This window comes from Vigna unguiculata, chromosome 6 (assembly GCF_037176805.1).
Source record: "Vigna unguiculata cultivar grain cowpea cultivar isolate G323 ecotype 2 chromosome 6, ASM3717680v1, whole genome shotgun sequence".
NCBI classification, from domain to species: Eukaryota; Viridiplantae; Streptophyta; class Magnoliopsida; order Fabales; family Fabaceae; genus Vigna; species Vigna unguiculata.
Genome location: NC_140797.1, coordinates 29,060,321 through 29,072,575, shown reverse-complemented (window position 1 = coordinate 29,072,575; position 12,255 = coordinate 29,060,321). Strand labels below are relative to the sequence as shown.

The 12,255-nt window shown below is 36.4% G+C and overlaps 1 protein-coding gene across 7 annotated transcripts; it reads left to right on the top strand.

The window, feature by feature from the left end:
* Positions 1 to 8,837: 8,837 nt before the first annotated feature.
* On the top strand, positions 8,838 to 11,663 carry LOC114186779 (transcription termination factor MTERF15, mitochondrial-like). 7 transcript variants are annotated; one of them, XR_014995667.1, is made up of 3 exons: positions 8,838 to 9,020; positions 10,365 to 10,459; positions 11,413 to 11,663. XR_014995667.1 is itself a non-coding variant. In XM_085674422.1 (1 exon), exon 1 carries the CDS (start codon positions 9,056 to 9,058, stop codon positions 10,193 to 10,195), a length of 1,140 nt encoding a protein of 379 aa, XP_085530548.1. In that variant the 5' UTR covers positions 8,841 to 9,055; the 3' UTR covers positions 10,196 to 10,358. The 7 variants fall into 7 exon arrangements, 1 of the variants encoding a protein (XP_085530548.1); XR_003605151.2 differs by having other exon boundaries at positions 11,120 to 11,663; XR_003605149.2 differs by having other exon boundaries at positions 8,839 to 9,020; positions 11,109 to 11,663.
* The last annotated feature ends 592 nt before the right edge of the window (positions 11,664 to 12,255 follow it).

The following is a 12,255-nucleotide window of genomic DNA, read 5'->3' as shown; positions in this document are numbered from 1 at the left end:
AGAATGTAATGGCTTGTATTCTTGGACCATCCAAATCTACCCTTAGACCTGAAAAATAACACCTTTTTTTTTCTCTGATTCAATAAAGACCAACATGGAGAAGGTCTTCCTACATCACTGTCGCCTTGGACATCCTTCCTTTAGGGTCATAAAAATGTTATTCCCTTCCCTTTTTAGCAAATTAGATGTGGCAAGTCTCAATTGTGAAGTGTGTGAAATTGCTAAGCACAAACGTGTTCCTTTTCTAGTTAGTAATAATATGAGCATTTTCCCCTTTTATTTAATTCATATTGATGTGTGGGGTCCCTCAACTGTTCCAAATATTTCTGGTGCCCGTTGGTTTCTTACCTTTATAGATGATTATACTTGTGTCACATGGGTTTTCTTACTAAAACAAAAATCTGAAGCCAGCCATGTGGTTCAACGTTTTTTCTCCATGATAAAAAATCAATTTGGTATTAACATTAAGAGGATTAGATCCAATAATTCCAAGGATTACTTTAATCATGGGCTTATTTCCTTTTTTCAAAGAGAAGGTGTCATTCATGAGTCATCCTGTGTTAAAACACCTCAACAAAATGGGATTGCTGAGAGGGAAAATGGGCACCTTCTAGACCAAACACAAGCTGTTCTTTTTCAACGTAAAGTTCCTAAAAGGTTTTGGGGGGAGGTTGTTCTCAATGCATGTTATCTAATTAATAGACTACCTTATAGTATTCTAGCTTCCAAAAGCCCTATGGAGATTTTGTCCTCCTTTTAACCTAATGTGTCCACTTCCAACCACCTTGTTCCAAGAATATTTGGGTGTGTCTCTTTTGTCCACATCCATAGTGGTGATAGAGGTACACTTGATCCTAGAGCCTCAAAATGTGTTTTCATAGGATACTCATCAACACAAAAGGGATATAAATTGATGAATATCACCCTACAGGGCTTTTCAGCTTGGGCCAATGGCCTGGCCCATTTCTTTTTAAATTCTTTTAATTGCTTTATTTTCAATTAAATAAATATTGTTTTAATGGAGTTTGTTTTGCTTATTGCAGCCTTTTATTTTCAAACTGCCCAATTGGTATTGGGCCTGCGGCCCAATTCTTCTCCAAAATTCACGTGACTATGTGTCCATCCATTTCCTTAGCTGGATTACCACGAGCTTTTCCTTCTTGATGGGTCGAGATTTCCATCTCTCCAAACAGGCCAATATCTCTGCACGCATAGAGAAGCATTTTGTTTCGGCCTCTATCAGCAGCCATTTACTATCACGTGAAGCGTTACGCGGATCAACTAGCATTTCTTCCGCATCAATTTAATTGGGTCCGAGCCCAATTCTTCCAAACATTGCCACCAACACTCAACAAAGTGCCAACCCTATTTCTCTTCTCTGCTAAGGGTTCATGTGTTTTCCACAGCGCCTTGTTAGGGTTCATTGCCTCTTTCACGCTCCTGCCATTGGAGTCGCGTTCACTAGCCAAATTTTACCAAACGAGGAACACGACCCCTAGCCGTTAGGGTTAACATCCTTCCATTCACCCATTTTCTGTTAGGGCTTTTGTACACGGTAGTGCCGTTAGTTCCTTCTTCTCTTCCACTTTCTTTCACGGTTGCCTTCCCTATATAAAGGCAAACCATGCTTTGTATCGGTAGCTTTGATTAATTTGAGAGGTTTATCCCCAATTTCAGAGCTCACTTTCACCTTAGATGAGGATATCTCCTCCTAGGGTTCCAAACACCACGAGTGTGTGTGTTTCAGTGAGAGACAAGAGTGATCTGAACCCCAGCCGAGCTTTCGCTGCATTTCCACCGATTAACTACGCTGAGGATCGCTCATCATAAATGATATCACCCCCCATCTCAAAAATTCTTTGTGTCAAGAGATGTCACTTTCTTTGAACACAAAAGTTACTTCCACCAAGCTCATCTTCAGGGGGAGACTGCAAGAAATGAAGATGAACTCCTTATGCTCCTTGACTTAAGTTTCAAACCAGAAATAAAGACTAAAAGTGTAACAACAGAAAAGGAACCCACTAAATCCACTCAAGATGGGGCTGATGTATGATTTGGGAAAAATGGTTTATACAAGGAAGACAAAGGCCATTCTAGAATTTGTCCATGTCCAACAATCCAACCCAACATTACTTGAGGTAACTACCCCTAATCCTTTAATATACACTGAATCCACTTCTGATTTTCCAAATGTACAAGAACCTGAATCCAGTTCAACACCACTTTATGAGAACCTAGATATTCCAATTGCCCTTAGGAAAGAGACTAGGAAATGTACCACCAAGCCACTATACCCTCTAGCCAATTACCTATCCTTTAAAAACTTCTCACCTACCCATAAAGCCTTCCTCAGAAGCCTAAACACTACAACCACACCTACCTCTTAATCTGAGGCATTTAGTGATAAAAAATGGAAACAAGCCATGGATGCCAAAATGGAAGCATTAGAGAAGAATGGTACTTGGGATTTGGTTGCTCTCCCAAATGGGAAAAAACCGGTAGGGTGCAAATGGGTATATACTATAAAATACAAGGCTGATGGATCCATTGAGAGGTACAAAGCAAGGTTAGTAGCTAAAGGATTCACTCAAACCTATGGAGTGGATTACATGGAAACATATGCTCCAGTTGCAAAAATGAATATAGTTAGGATGATATTATCCCTAGCAGCTAATTATGATTGGAACTTGCAAAAATTTGATGTTAAATATGCCTTCCTTCATGGAGAAATTGAAGAGGAGATTTACATGGAATTGCCCCCTGGACATGGTGGAAAAACAAATGCCAACACTGTTTGCAAGCTAAAAAAGGCATTGTATGGGCTAAAACAATCACCACGAGCATGGTTTGGAAGGTTTACTAAAGTTATGATAGGTCTAGGCTTTAAAAAAAGTCAAGGAGACCACACTCAGTTCATTAAACACTCTAAGTCAAGGGGAGTAACAATGTTATTGGTTTACATGGATGATATTATAGTGACAAGTGATGATAAGGAGGAGCAACAATAGTTAAGCCAACATCTGGCCAAGAACTTTGAAAATTGAAGTATTTTTTGGGAATTGAAGTGGCCCATTCTAAAAAGGGAATATTCATATCTCAACAAAAATATATCACTGATTTGTTAAAAGAAACTAGTAAGACAGCATGAAAGCCTACAAGTACACCAATTGACCCAAACCTGAAATTAGGAAGCACCGAAGAAGATATTGCAATGGGCAAGGAAATGTATCAAAGGCTAGTTGGTAGACTGATATATTTATCTCACACGAGACCTGATGTTGCATTCGTTGTGAGTCTAGTTAGCCAATTCATGCACCAACTGAAGGAGGTTCACTTACAAGCTGCACTACGAATTGTGCAATATTTGAAGGGAACCCTAGGCAGGGGAATTTTGTTTAAACGAAATAGGAATGTAAGTCTAGAAGCATATACAGATGCAGACTATGCAGGGTCAATTGTGGATAGGAGGTCAACTACGGGATATTGCACTTTCCTTGGAAGGAATCTTGTGAATTGGAGGAGTAAAAAATAGAACGTGGTAGCCAGATCCAATGCTGAAGTAGAGTTCAGAGCAATGGCACAAGGGATATGGGAACTACTCTGGCTGAAGATCATCTTGGAAGACTTAAGGATAAAATTGGATGAACCAATGAAACTTTATTGTGATAACAAATCTGCTATTAGCATAGCTCATAATCCAGTGGAGCATGATAAAACCAAACATATTGAGGTTGATAGACATTTTATCAAAGAAAAATTAGACAGTGGTCTGATCTGCACTCCATATGTCTCCTCACAAGAAAACCTTGCAGATATTCTAAAGAAGGGGCTGAACAACAACAACTTTGAGAGTATTGTTTCCAAGCTGGGAATGGAAAATACTTATTCACCAGCTTGAGGGGGAGTGTTAGAATCTGTTTTATTATTTGTATTAAATCTGTCAGGATTTGTGTTTTGTTATTTCCTTATTTAGCAGATTATAATTGCAGTGTATGATGGTATCCCTGAATCATAGGGATTTGATTGTCTAGGTGCTATTATTATATTTCCTAAAATAGGATTCTAGCATTGTATATAGGAATTGTATTCTCAGAATAATACATTGAACAATTCTACCCTAAATTATGAGAATGCCAATGGGACTTATCATTAATCACAAGTACTTAGTCCAATAATTAACAATAATTCATAAAATATTACAAGCAATGACACCTACCCATCAATGTACGACACAATGTAAATCTCTTTGTTTGACTCAACCATCAATGTTTGCAAATAACTTTTCATGTAGGTGTGCTTCTAGAAGCTTGAATGGTCTGAGGTTCAACGAATCCATACATGGAAGCTCGACCTTGTTCCACAATTACTTTGTCCATGTACCTACAATAAGACAGTTAGGTATAAATTAAAAAGTATAAATTACAAGTTTTAAATATGGAATACAATAAAAAAAATCTTACATGCACCATAGTTGTAAAATTGAAATATTTAACATCTTGTCTCCCGCAACGGTCTCTAGTGCATCATTCAGATTGATGTACAATGAGACATGACAATGGAGGCCAAATACTCTAACTCCCACTCCAGCACTACCAGTCCTCTTTTCAATTTGTGTAATATTGTGAGCAACTTCCCCAAAGGTTCATCTTCTACTTTTGCCATGTCATCATCTTCACATATAACACGTTGACGCATGACCTGCTACTTTTCAGGATGGGTGGACTGAAATAAAGATTTTTGAAATGTATAAGATCAAAAAGTTTATAAATTGTAAGATTGAAATACTAAGAATATGATGTCATGATACCTTTTGTGGGCCAAAGTATGACATCATCAATGCTTTAGGCCAAGCTATAAATGTGCCTAAGGCCTCCCCAAAGAATTGGATTTCTGAAGTTGGCAAAGGCACTTGAGCATGGGGATCTCGAATTTCATCAATTGTCATGTGTGTGTATTGGGGGAGTATGATCTACAGTAGAGCATGAGCCTTTTGTGTTCACACTATGTTTGCTACTTAAGTTCCCACAAGGATTCATACCATCTATAGCAAGTCCTAGTCTTAAGTTTCTTGGCTCTACACCAAAGTTTGGAAATGTTTCATCAATCTTCTTCCATTGTGGAGAATCAGCTGGGTGTCGAAGAAGATTATCACACTTTCTTCCATCAACATGCCATTTCAGGTTCTTTGCATCTTCTTTAATGGAAAATGTTTCGTGTTTCGATCCGACCCAAGTTCATTCAGCAACCATCATTAGGAACAACCACCGCGTTTCCGAGGTATTGTCCGCTTTGGAGTATCGTGGAGCTCCGTCACAGTTTTTTCCTTAAAAGACGTATCGAAGGGTGGAGGGAGGTAGGAGTATTTAAAATGCGCTTGACCTCAACTCCTAAGTGATGTGGGACTTATTGGGTGTACCGGAACAAGACCCTCAATCGAGGGCAAGGGGAGTTGAAGGGGAGTTGTCGGTCCCCATAGTGGGTGCCAATGTTCTAATTCGAGCGTCTAGGAGGGTAGAGGGAGGTAGGAGTATTTAAACTGCGCTTGACCTTGACTCCTAAGCGATGTGGGACTTATTGGGTGTACTGGAACAAGCCCTCTAGTTGAGGGCAAAGGACTTATTGTTCCGATTTTGATCCAAGTTCGTCTAGCAGCCATCGTTAGGAATGACCACCGCGTTCTCGAGGTATTGTTTGCTTTGGAGCAGCGTGGAACTCCGTCACGATTTTGTCCTTAAAAGGCGTCTAGGAGGGAGGAAGGAGGTAGGTGTATTTAAACTATGCTTGACCTCGACTCCTAAGCGATGTGGGACTTATTGGGTGTACTAGAACAAAAAACAATCGTTTGAATCTAGGTATTATAGGCAAGTACCACCTCGCTTTAGAAGGTGGACCATCTTTGTCTTCCTCACGCCTTCCATCAATTTTCTTTTTAAACTGCAATAAACCACATGTTGAACACACCTTCAGCGAAGCAAAGTCGTCTTTGTATAAAGCAATATCATTAGGGCATGCATGTATCTTTTGATATTCCAAACCCATTGGACATAAAATTTTCTTTGCCTCGTAATTACGAATATGTAACATGTTATTTTTTGGAAGCATCTCCTTTAGCAACTCCAACAATTCTGTGAAACTTTTGTTGGTCCATTCATTCCTTGCTTTTAAACTGAACAATTTTAAAGTTGCGGACAGTCATGTAAAGTTAGCACATCATGGGTACAACTCTTCCTCTAAATCAGACTTAAGATAATCAAATAAATGAGCTTTTCCAAAATTTTCTTCCCCAACATCACGTACCATGTCTTCTAAATGATCATTCATCCATTGGTCTATATAATATGTTCCTCGTGATAACGTAGGCTTGTTTAATACTTCTCCATGCCAAGTTCAAAGTGTATAACTCCTCATTATTCTTAAGATGAATAGATGATCACACATTGTGCCCAAGTCGTGACGTATTTAATTAAGACAATGAACACAAGGACAAAAATATGTCCTATTAACAGAGATTGTGTGTTCTTGAGCAATTGCAAAAACTCAGAAACCCCTTTTTCATAATCTTCACTGATGTGACACTCATTCATCCAACTTCGATCCATACTATTTTCGTAAAGATCTCCACAATCTCAAACTTTTAATTCTCACTAGGTAAGGCCCTACCCATTCGAAAAAATTATTTCTCATAATTTCCTAACACGTATACGAAGAAGTCAAACATTATAAATTTGACAACATTTCAATAGTATTTTGCATTGGTCTCTAAAGTATACGAAATGAAAGAGATCAGTCATGATCACAATCAAGTATGCATCCAGAGAACAACACAAATTGCCTCAAGCGAAATGTTACCAATATATGCATAAACCTCAATATACTCATTATAACCAATTATGAAAAATATTTGTTTCAAACTGTCTGATCGAACAATTCAAGATTTAATACAAACAATTGAAAATTTAATCATTTGTATTAGATCTCAAATGGGAACTAAGGTTCGCTCAATATTGTGAACTAAAATTATAATAAATCTTCATATATAAAATAACAATGCAATAGTAATATTAAAAAATTAAAAAAATTTACAATTATTTTAACATGCAGAACATCTAATAATAAATATAAATTTTATTCCAAACTTATCAACTTTCATAAAATTTCAAATAAAAACAAACAAGCCAAAAAAAATCAACAAAATACATTAAAATTATTTTAACATGTAACCCATCTAATAACAAATCTAAATTTTATTCCAAATTTATCAAAAATCATAATTTTCAAATAAAAATATATATAAAAAAAAACACATACATGAACTAGAGGAAAATGAAAAACTAACCTCTTGTAGCAAAAACAAGGATGTAGATGGAGGAGGGTGGTCTACCGGCAAACAAAGGTTCACGGTGCAAAGGGGAAGAAATCATGCATTTATGTGAAATGAAGACCAAAACAAAATCCAATCGGTTCAAAATGCTTAAATTAGTGCACAAATCAAAATTCAACAAGTTTCATGGTGGAAACAGACCCGCGGAGGTCGCATTGGCCGACAAAACACGGAGGAGAGCTCATGGAGTAGAGGAACAATGGCTATTCGCGTTGCAAATCTGCAATACAATGCGGCGGGACGTCGGTTCTAAGACCAGCCGACGTTAAGTGACGTCGAATAAGTGAAAAAACCGATGTCGGGTGACGTCGGAACTGATACAGACCGACGTTATGTGACCTCAGGGATTATCTAGACAAACATCAAATTTGACACTTTATTTACAAAAATGTCACTGATCATTTTTTACGTCTGTTTTCTCTCTAACAAACTTTAACTGGGTGACATTATAAGCACTTTTGTGTTAGTGTGAATTCTAATCTACCTACTTGGATTTAATATATAAAATTCAAATTATTTTTTAAATGTAAATTTAAGTTTAGAATTATTTGCAACAATAATGAATTGAATTAGCTTAAAAATATAGCTTATACAAACATGGGTTGAGCAAGCATGACTAGACATAGGCATGATCTGTGTGCTGTAGGCTCGGGTCGATTTGGTTCGACTTAGGCTTGGGTTAACTTGGCTCAACTTTAACCTACAACTCATGTAAACTTAAGTTCAGTTCACTTGGCTTAGCTTGGGTTTAGGCCACATCACTTCAACCTCGCCAAGAGTTGACTTGAGTCAACCTGGGTCTAAATTAACTCGACTCGACTTGGGTCTGTGCAGACTCAACTTGATCTAGGTTCGTATGACTCAACTCGACATAGGCTTGGGTATACTCAACTCGACATAAGCTCAACCTAGGCATGCACCAACTAGGCTCGAACTTAGGCCTAGTCCCATCAACCTTCGCCCTTGAACGACTCAAATTGACCTTTGGTTTGAACTGACTCGTCTCGACCTATAATCTAGGTTGATTTACTCGACCTATAATCTGGGTTGATTTACTCGACCTATAATCTGGGTTGATTTACTCGACCTTCAGTTTAAGTAAGCCTAGGTCGACCCTTTGGTTCGAGGAGTTTAAGCTTGACCTTCACATGAACTGATTCATCATGATGCTTCAACCCGAGTTGACTTGCCTCAACCTTGACCCATTTGACTAAACTTTCATCTTGGACCGACTTAACTCAACCTATAGCGTGAACTGACTCGGCTCAACCTTTGACCCAACTAACTTGACTTGATTTAGTCATCGATTGTCTTAACTCAACCTAATTCTTAACTGCATCGACTCAACTTATATGCACCTTAATTTTAAATTTTCAAAATTATTCAAATCTAAATCTAATTCAAATCCAACTAAATTTAGATCTTATGAATTGGATTTCACAATTTAAATATTTTTTCCAAGGGTCGGAGACAGAAAAATGAGGCAAGAAGGTTCACTAAACGACATCGTTTTGCTCGTTCTGAACCGCTCGTAGGTTCTTTGATTCTCAAGCTCATGTTGTCAGCCTAGGTTGTTGAATTGAATCACTTTGAAACAGCGAAGCCGCGAAGCAGAATACTGCAAACTGGTAACAACTAGGTGAGTCATTGATCAAATATCATTATTGGTTACAGATGCACCATTTTCTGCTTGCTAGATTAACAACTAGGACTCCTCACTTTGGTGTTCTTTGTCACAATGTCATTCTTTTCTTCAATTCACGCACTTTATCTGTGTCAAACACAAATCATCACAAAGGTGGCACCTTTAATGCATTTAGCATCATCAATTCATGTGGGTTGTCCCCTGAAAAGGCACTGGAAATCTCCAAAAGGTTGAAATTGAAAAACCCAGATGGGGCAAATGCTGCAATTGATCTTCTCAGGAACCATGGGTTCTCAGAGAGCCAGCTATGTAGCCTTGTAAAGAAATTCCCTTCCGTGCTTTTGTCAAATTCAGACAAGATCCTTTTGCCAAAACTCAAGTTCTTTCGTTCTATTGGGTTTTCAGCCACTGACCTTCCCAAATTCCTCGTTATGAAACCTACATTTCTGAAATCAAGCTTGGAGAAAACCATTATCCCTTGTTATGGGGTAATCAGAAGTCTAGTTCGCAATGATAATGAAGCAGTTTCCACTTTAAAGCATGGGCTGTGGCACTGTAGCAGCAATGTGGTGAATAATTCACTTCCAAACATAGAGGCTTTGAGACAGCTTGGTCTGCCTCAAAGCTCCATTTCTCTCCTGGTAGCCAATTTTCCTAGTGTCACATTTATGAAGCATGCAAAGTTTGTTGAAGCTGTGGAGAAAGTGAGGGAACTGGGGTTTGATCCTTCGAAAACAAATTTTGTTATGGCACTAAAAGTTTTTGCAGATATGAGTGAAGCATCATGGAAATCGAAGTTCGAGGTTTTGGAGAAGTGTGGCTGGTCAAGTGATGTCTTTCTTTTAGCTTTCAAGAAGCATCCCCAGTTTATGGTCTCATCAGAACACAAGATTCTGAAAATAATGAGCTTTTTGATGAAGGATATGGGTTTGGCACCCAAAGAAATTGCTAGATGCCCTGCGCTTCTTAAATGCAACTTGGAGAAGACAGTTATCCCTAGATTTGCAGTGGTTAAAATTTTGAAGAGAAGGGGTTTGGTAAAGAGTGATTTGCAAATAAGTACCTTTATTAAGATCAGTGAGAAATTGTTTTTGAAGAAATATGTGACTCGATTTCAGAGTCATGAGCCATTAGTTTTGGCTGCATACAAAGGTCAGAAGTCAAATTGATCATCTGATTATACTTTAGGATTGGAACATTTTTGTTGGCTAGAAATTGCCTTTTAATTTTTTGTGACTTTCATTATATGTTATGCTACAGATTGTGGTTGTTCTGTTTTATTTGAATAGGCAGAGAACTTTAAATGAAGATTCATAAGATTGATGAATTGTTGTGCAGTTAACTTGTAAATGTCATCGGCAGATGGTAGCTAATTTTTTATTAAGGCCTGCAAAGGATGCAAAGGATGCAAAGGACCATGTGTGCATTTCCTTGTGAGTATTATGTCTCTAATCCTTATACCATTCTCCATCTCACAATTTATGATATAATATTAAGGACTAAATATGTTTTTAGTATCTGAACTTTGACGCAAAATTAGAATTTGTCTCCACTCGAAATTTTGATATATTTTAGTCTCAAAACTTTAAAAATGAATAGATACAGTCATTTTAACTCAATTTCTTTATATATTTTTTACATGTCAAATACATTTTCTAGCTGACATTGAAGCGGGAATATGTCAATCGGTGTAAACAACTTAAATGCTAGCATGAAACACGTTTGACATGTCAAAATTTTTTTACCGTAATTGAGTGAAAATGACTATAAATGACTATAGTCATTCATTTTTTAAGTTTGGGAACTAAGATTTATCAAAGTTTTACACTGGGACGAAGTCTAATTTTGTATCAAAGTTCAGGGACTAAAAGCTAATTTCGCGTCAAAGTTCAGGGACTAAAAACTAATGTTAATGATCTTCAAGTTTGACATACAACTTTATTAGTTGAAAATTTCCTTTCTTTGTTAACTTGTGTTGACAATAGCCCAATGTACTAACTGGATTTTAGCTTCTCAACATAGTAATCTACACAATAACAATCTTTATCGGTTGTTGGCTTGTTATCTGACAAATGGAATCAGTTTATTTGTAGCAAATGTGAGGGTCTCCAATTTGCATATGCTGCTAAAATTGAGAGTGTACCAAGTTAAACCTTGCTTCTCATATTGTGTAAGTTTTTTAGTTGGTTGGTGCAATTAAGTGATTGTATAGTATATACATGTAAGACAACTATTGTCATTTACTTGATGATAATATTACACTTTGAACTATTTATGAGACTAGATTATCCTTTAGAATCTGGGAGCACCAACATTGCAGCTGTTTTAATTCTGAAGTTTATTTGGAGAAATGTATGTTTTAACTAGCCTTATCAATCCTTGTTAGGGATGAAACTCAATAATTCAATAAAGTATTTGCTCTAGCTTTGGCACAGTTTTGCTACCATTATTTTTAATCTGCTGCACTTTGAGAAGCACTCTGATACTCCAAAGGGTAATTTGACTCTCCCAGATGAAGTAGTGATCCTTTGCAGTTGCTCAGAATGGTAATATTTGTTCTTGAAGTTTCATTTTTTGTACATGGAAACTTCATTGCAACCAGTTATAAATAAAGATTATTGTTTTCCATTTGTTAAATGACTTGTATATGTTTCAAGTTGATGTAAAATGAGCATGTTTTGATATTTTTCCTTTCCATTTTATCCCTTAAAATTTTCAAATTAATAGTTTTAGTTCTCGTAAAGTGAGCAAAATTGGTCTTGTTTATTGTAAAATATATTTTTTTATTTCAGTCCTCTAAAATTTGAAATTATTATTTTTGTCCCTAAAGTTCATTTTAAAGTAAATAAATAAAAAATATGTATGAAGTATTGCATGTTGACATTGTATAACACTAAAAAAAATTATAATTATATTTATGAAGGTTAAAATTTCAAATATTAATTATTAAAAACAGTGACAAATTAAATTTCTTACAATTAAAATAATTATCGATGTTATATATGTTAAAAAAATTCTGAGTTGGTACTTTTGCTAAAGAAAACAAAAGTTCCTGTTGTTGAAACGTAACAGAAAATTTACTTTTATTTTCTGACTTATCATATTTTGAAAATTAAAAAGTATTATAAAATATATAATATTTTTATTATTAAAAGTGATTAAATCAATAACTTATTAATACAATCTAATTTGACAAAGTAAATAATTAAATCTATTATAAATCATTCCA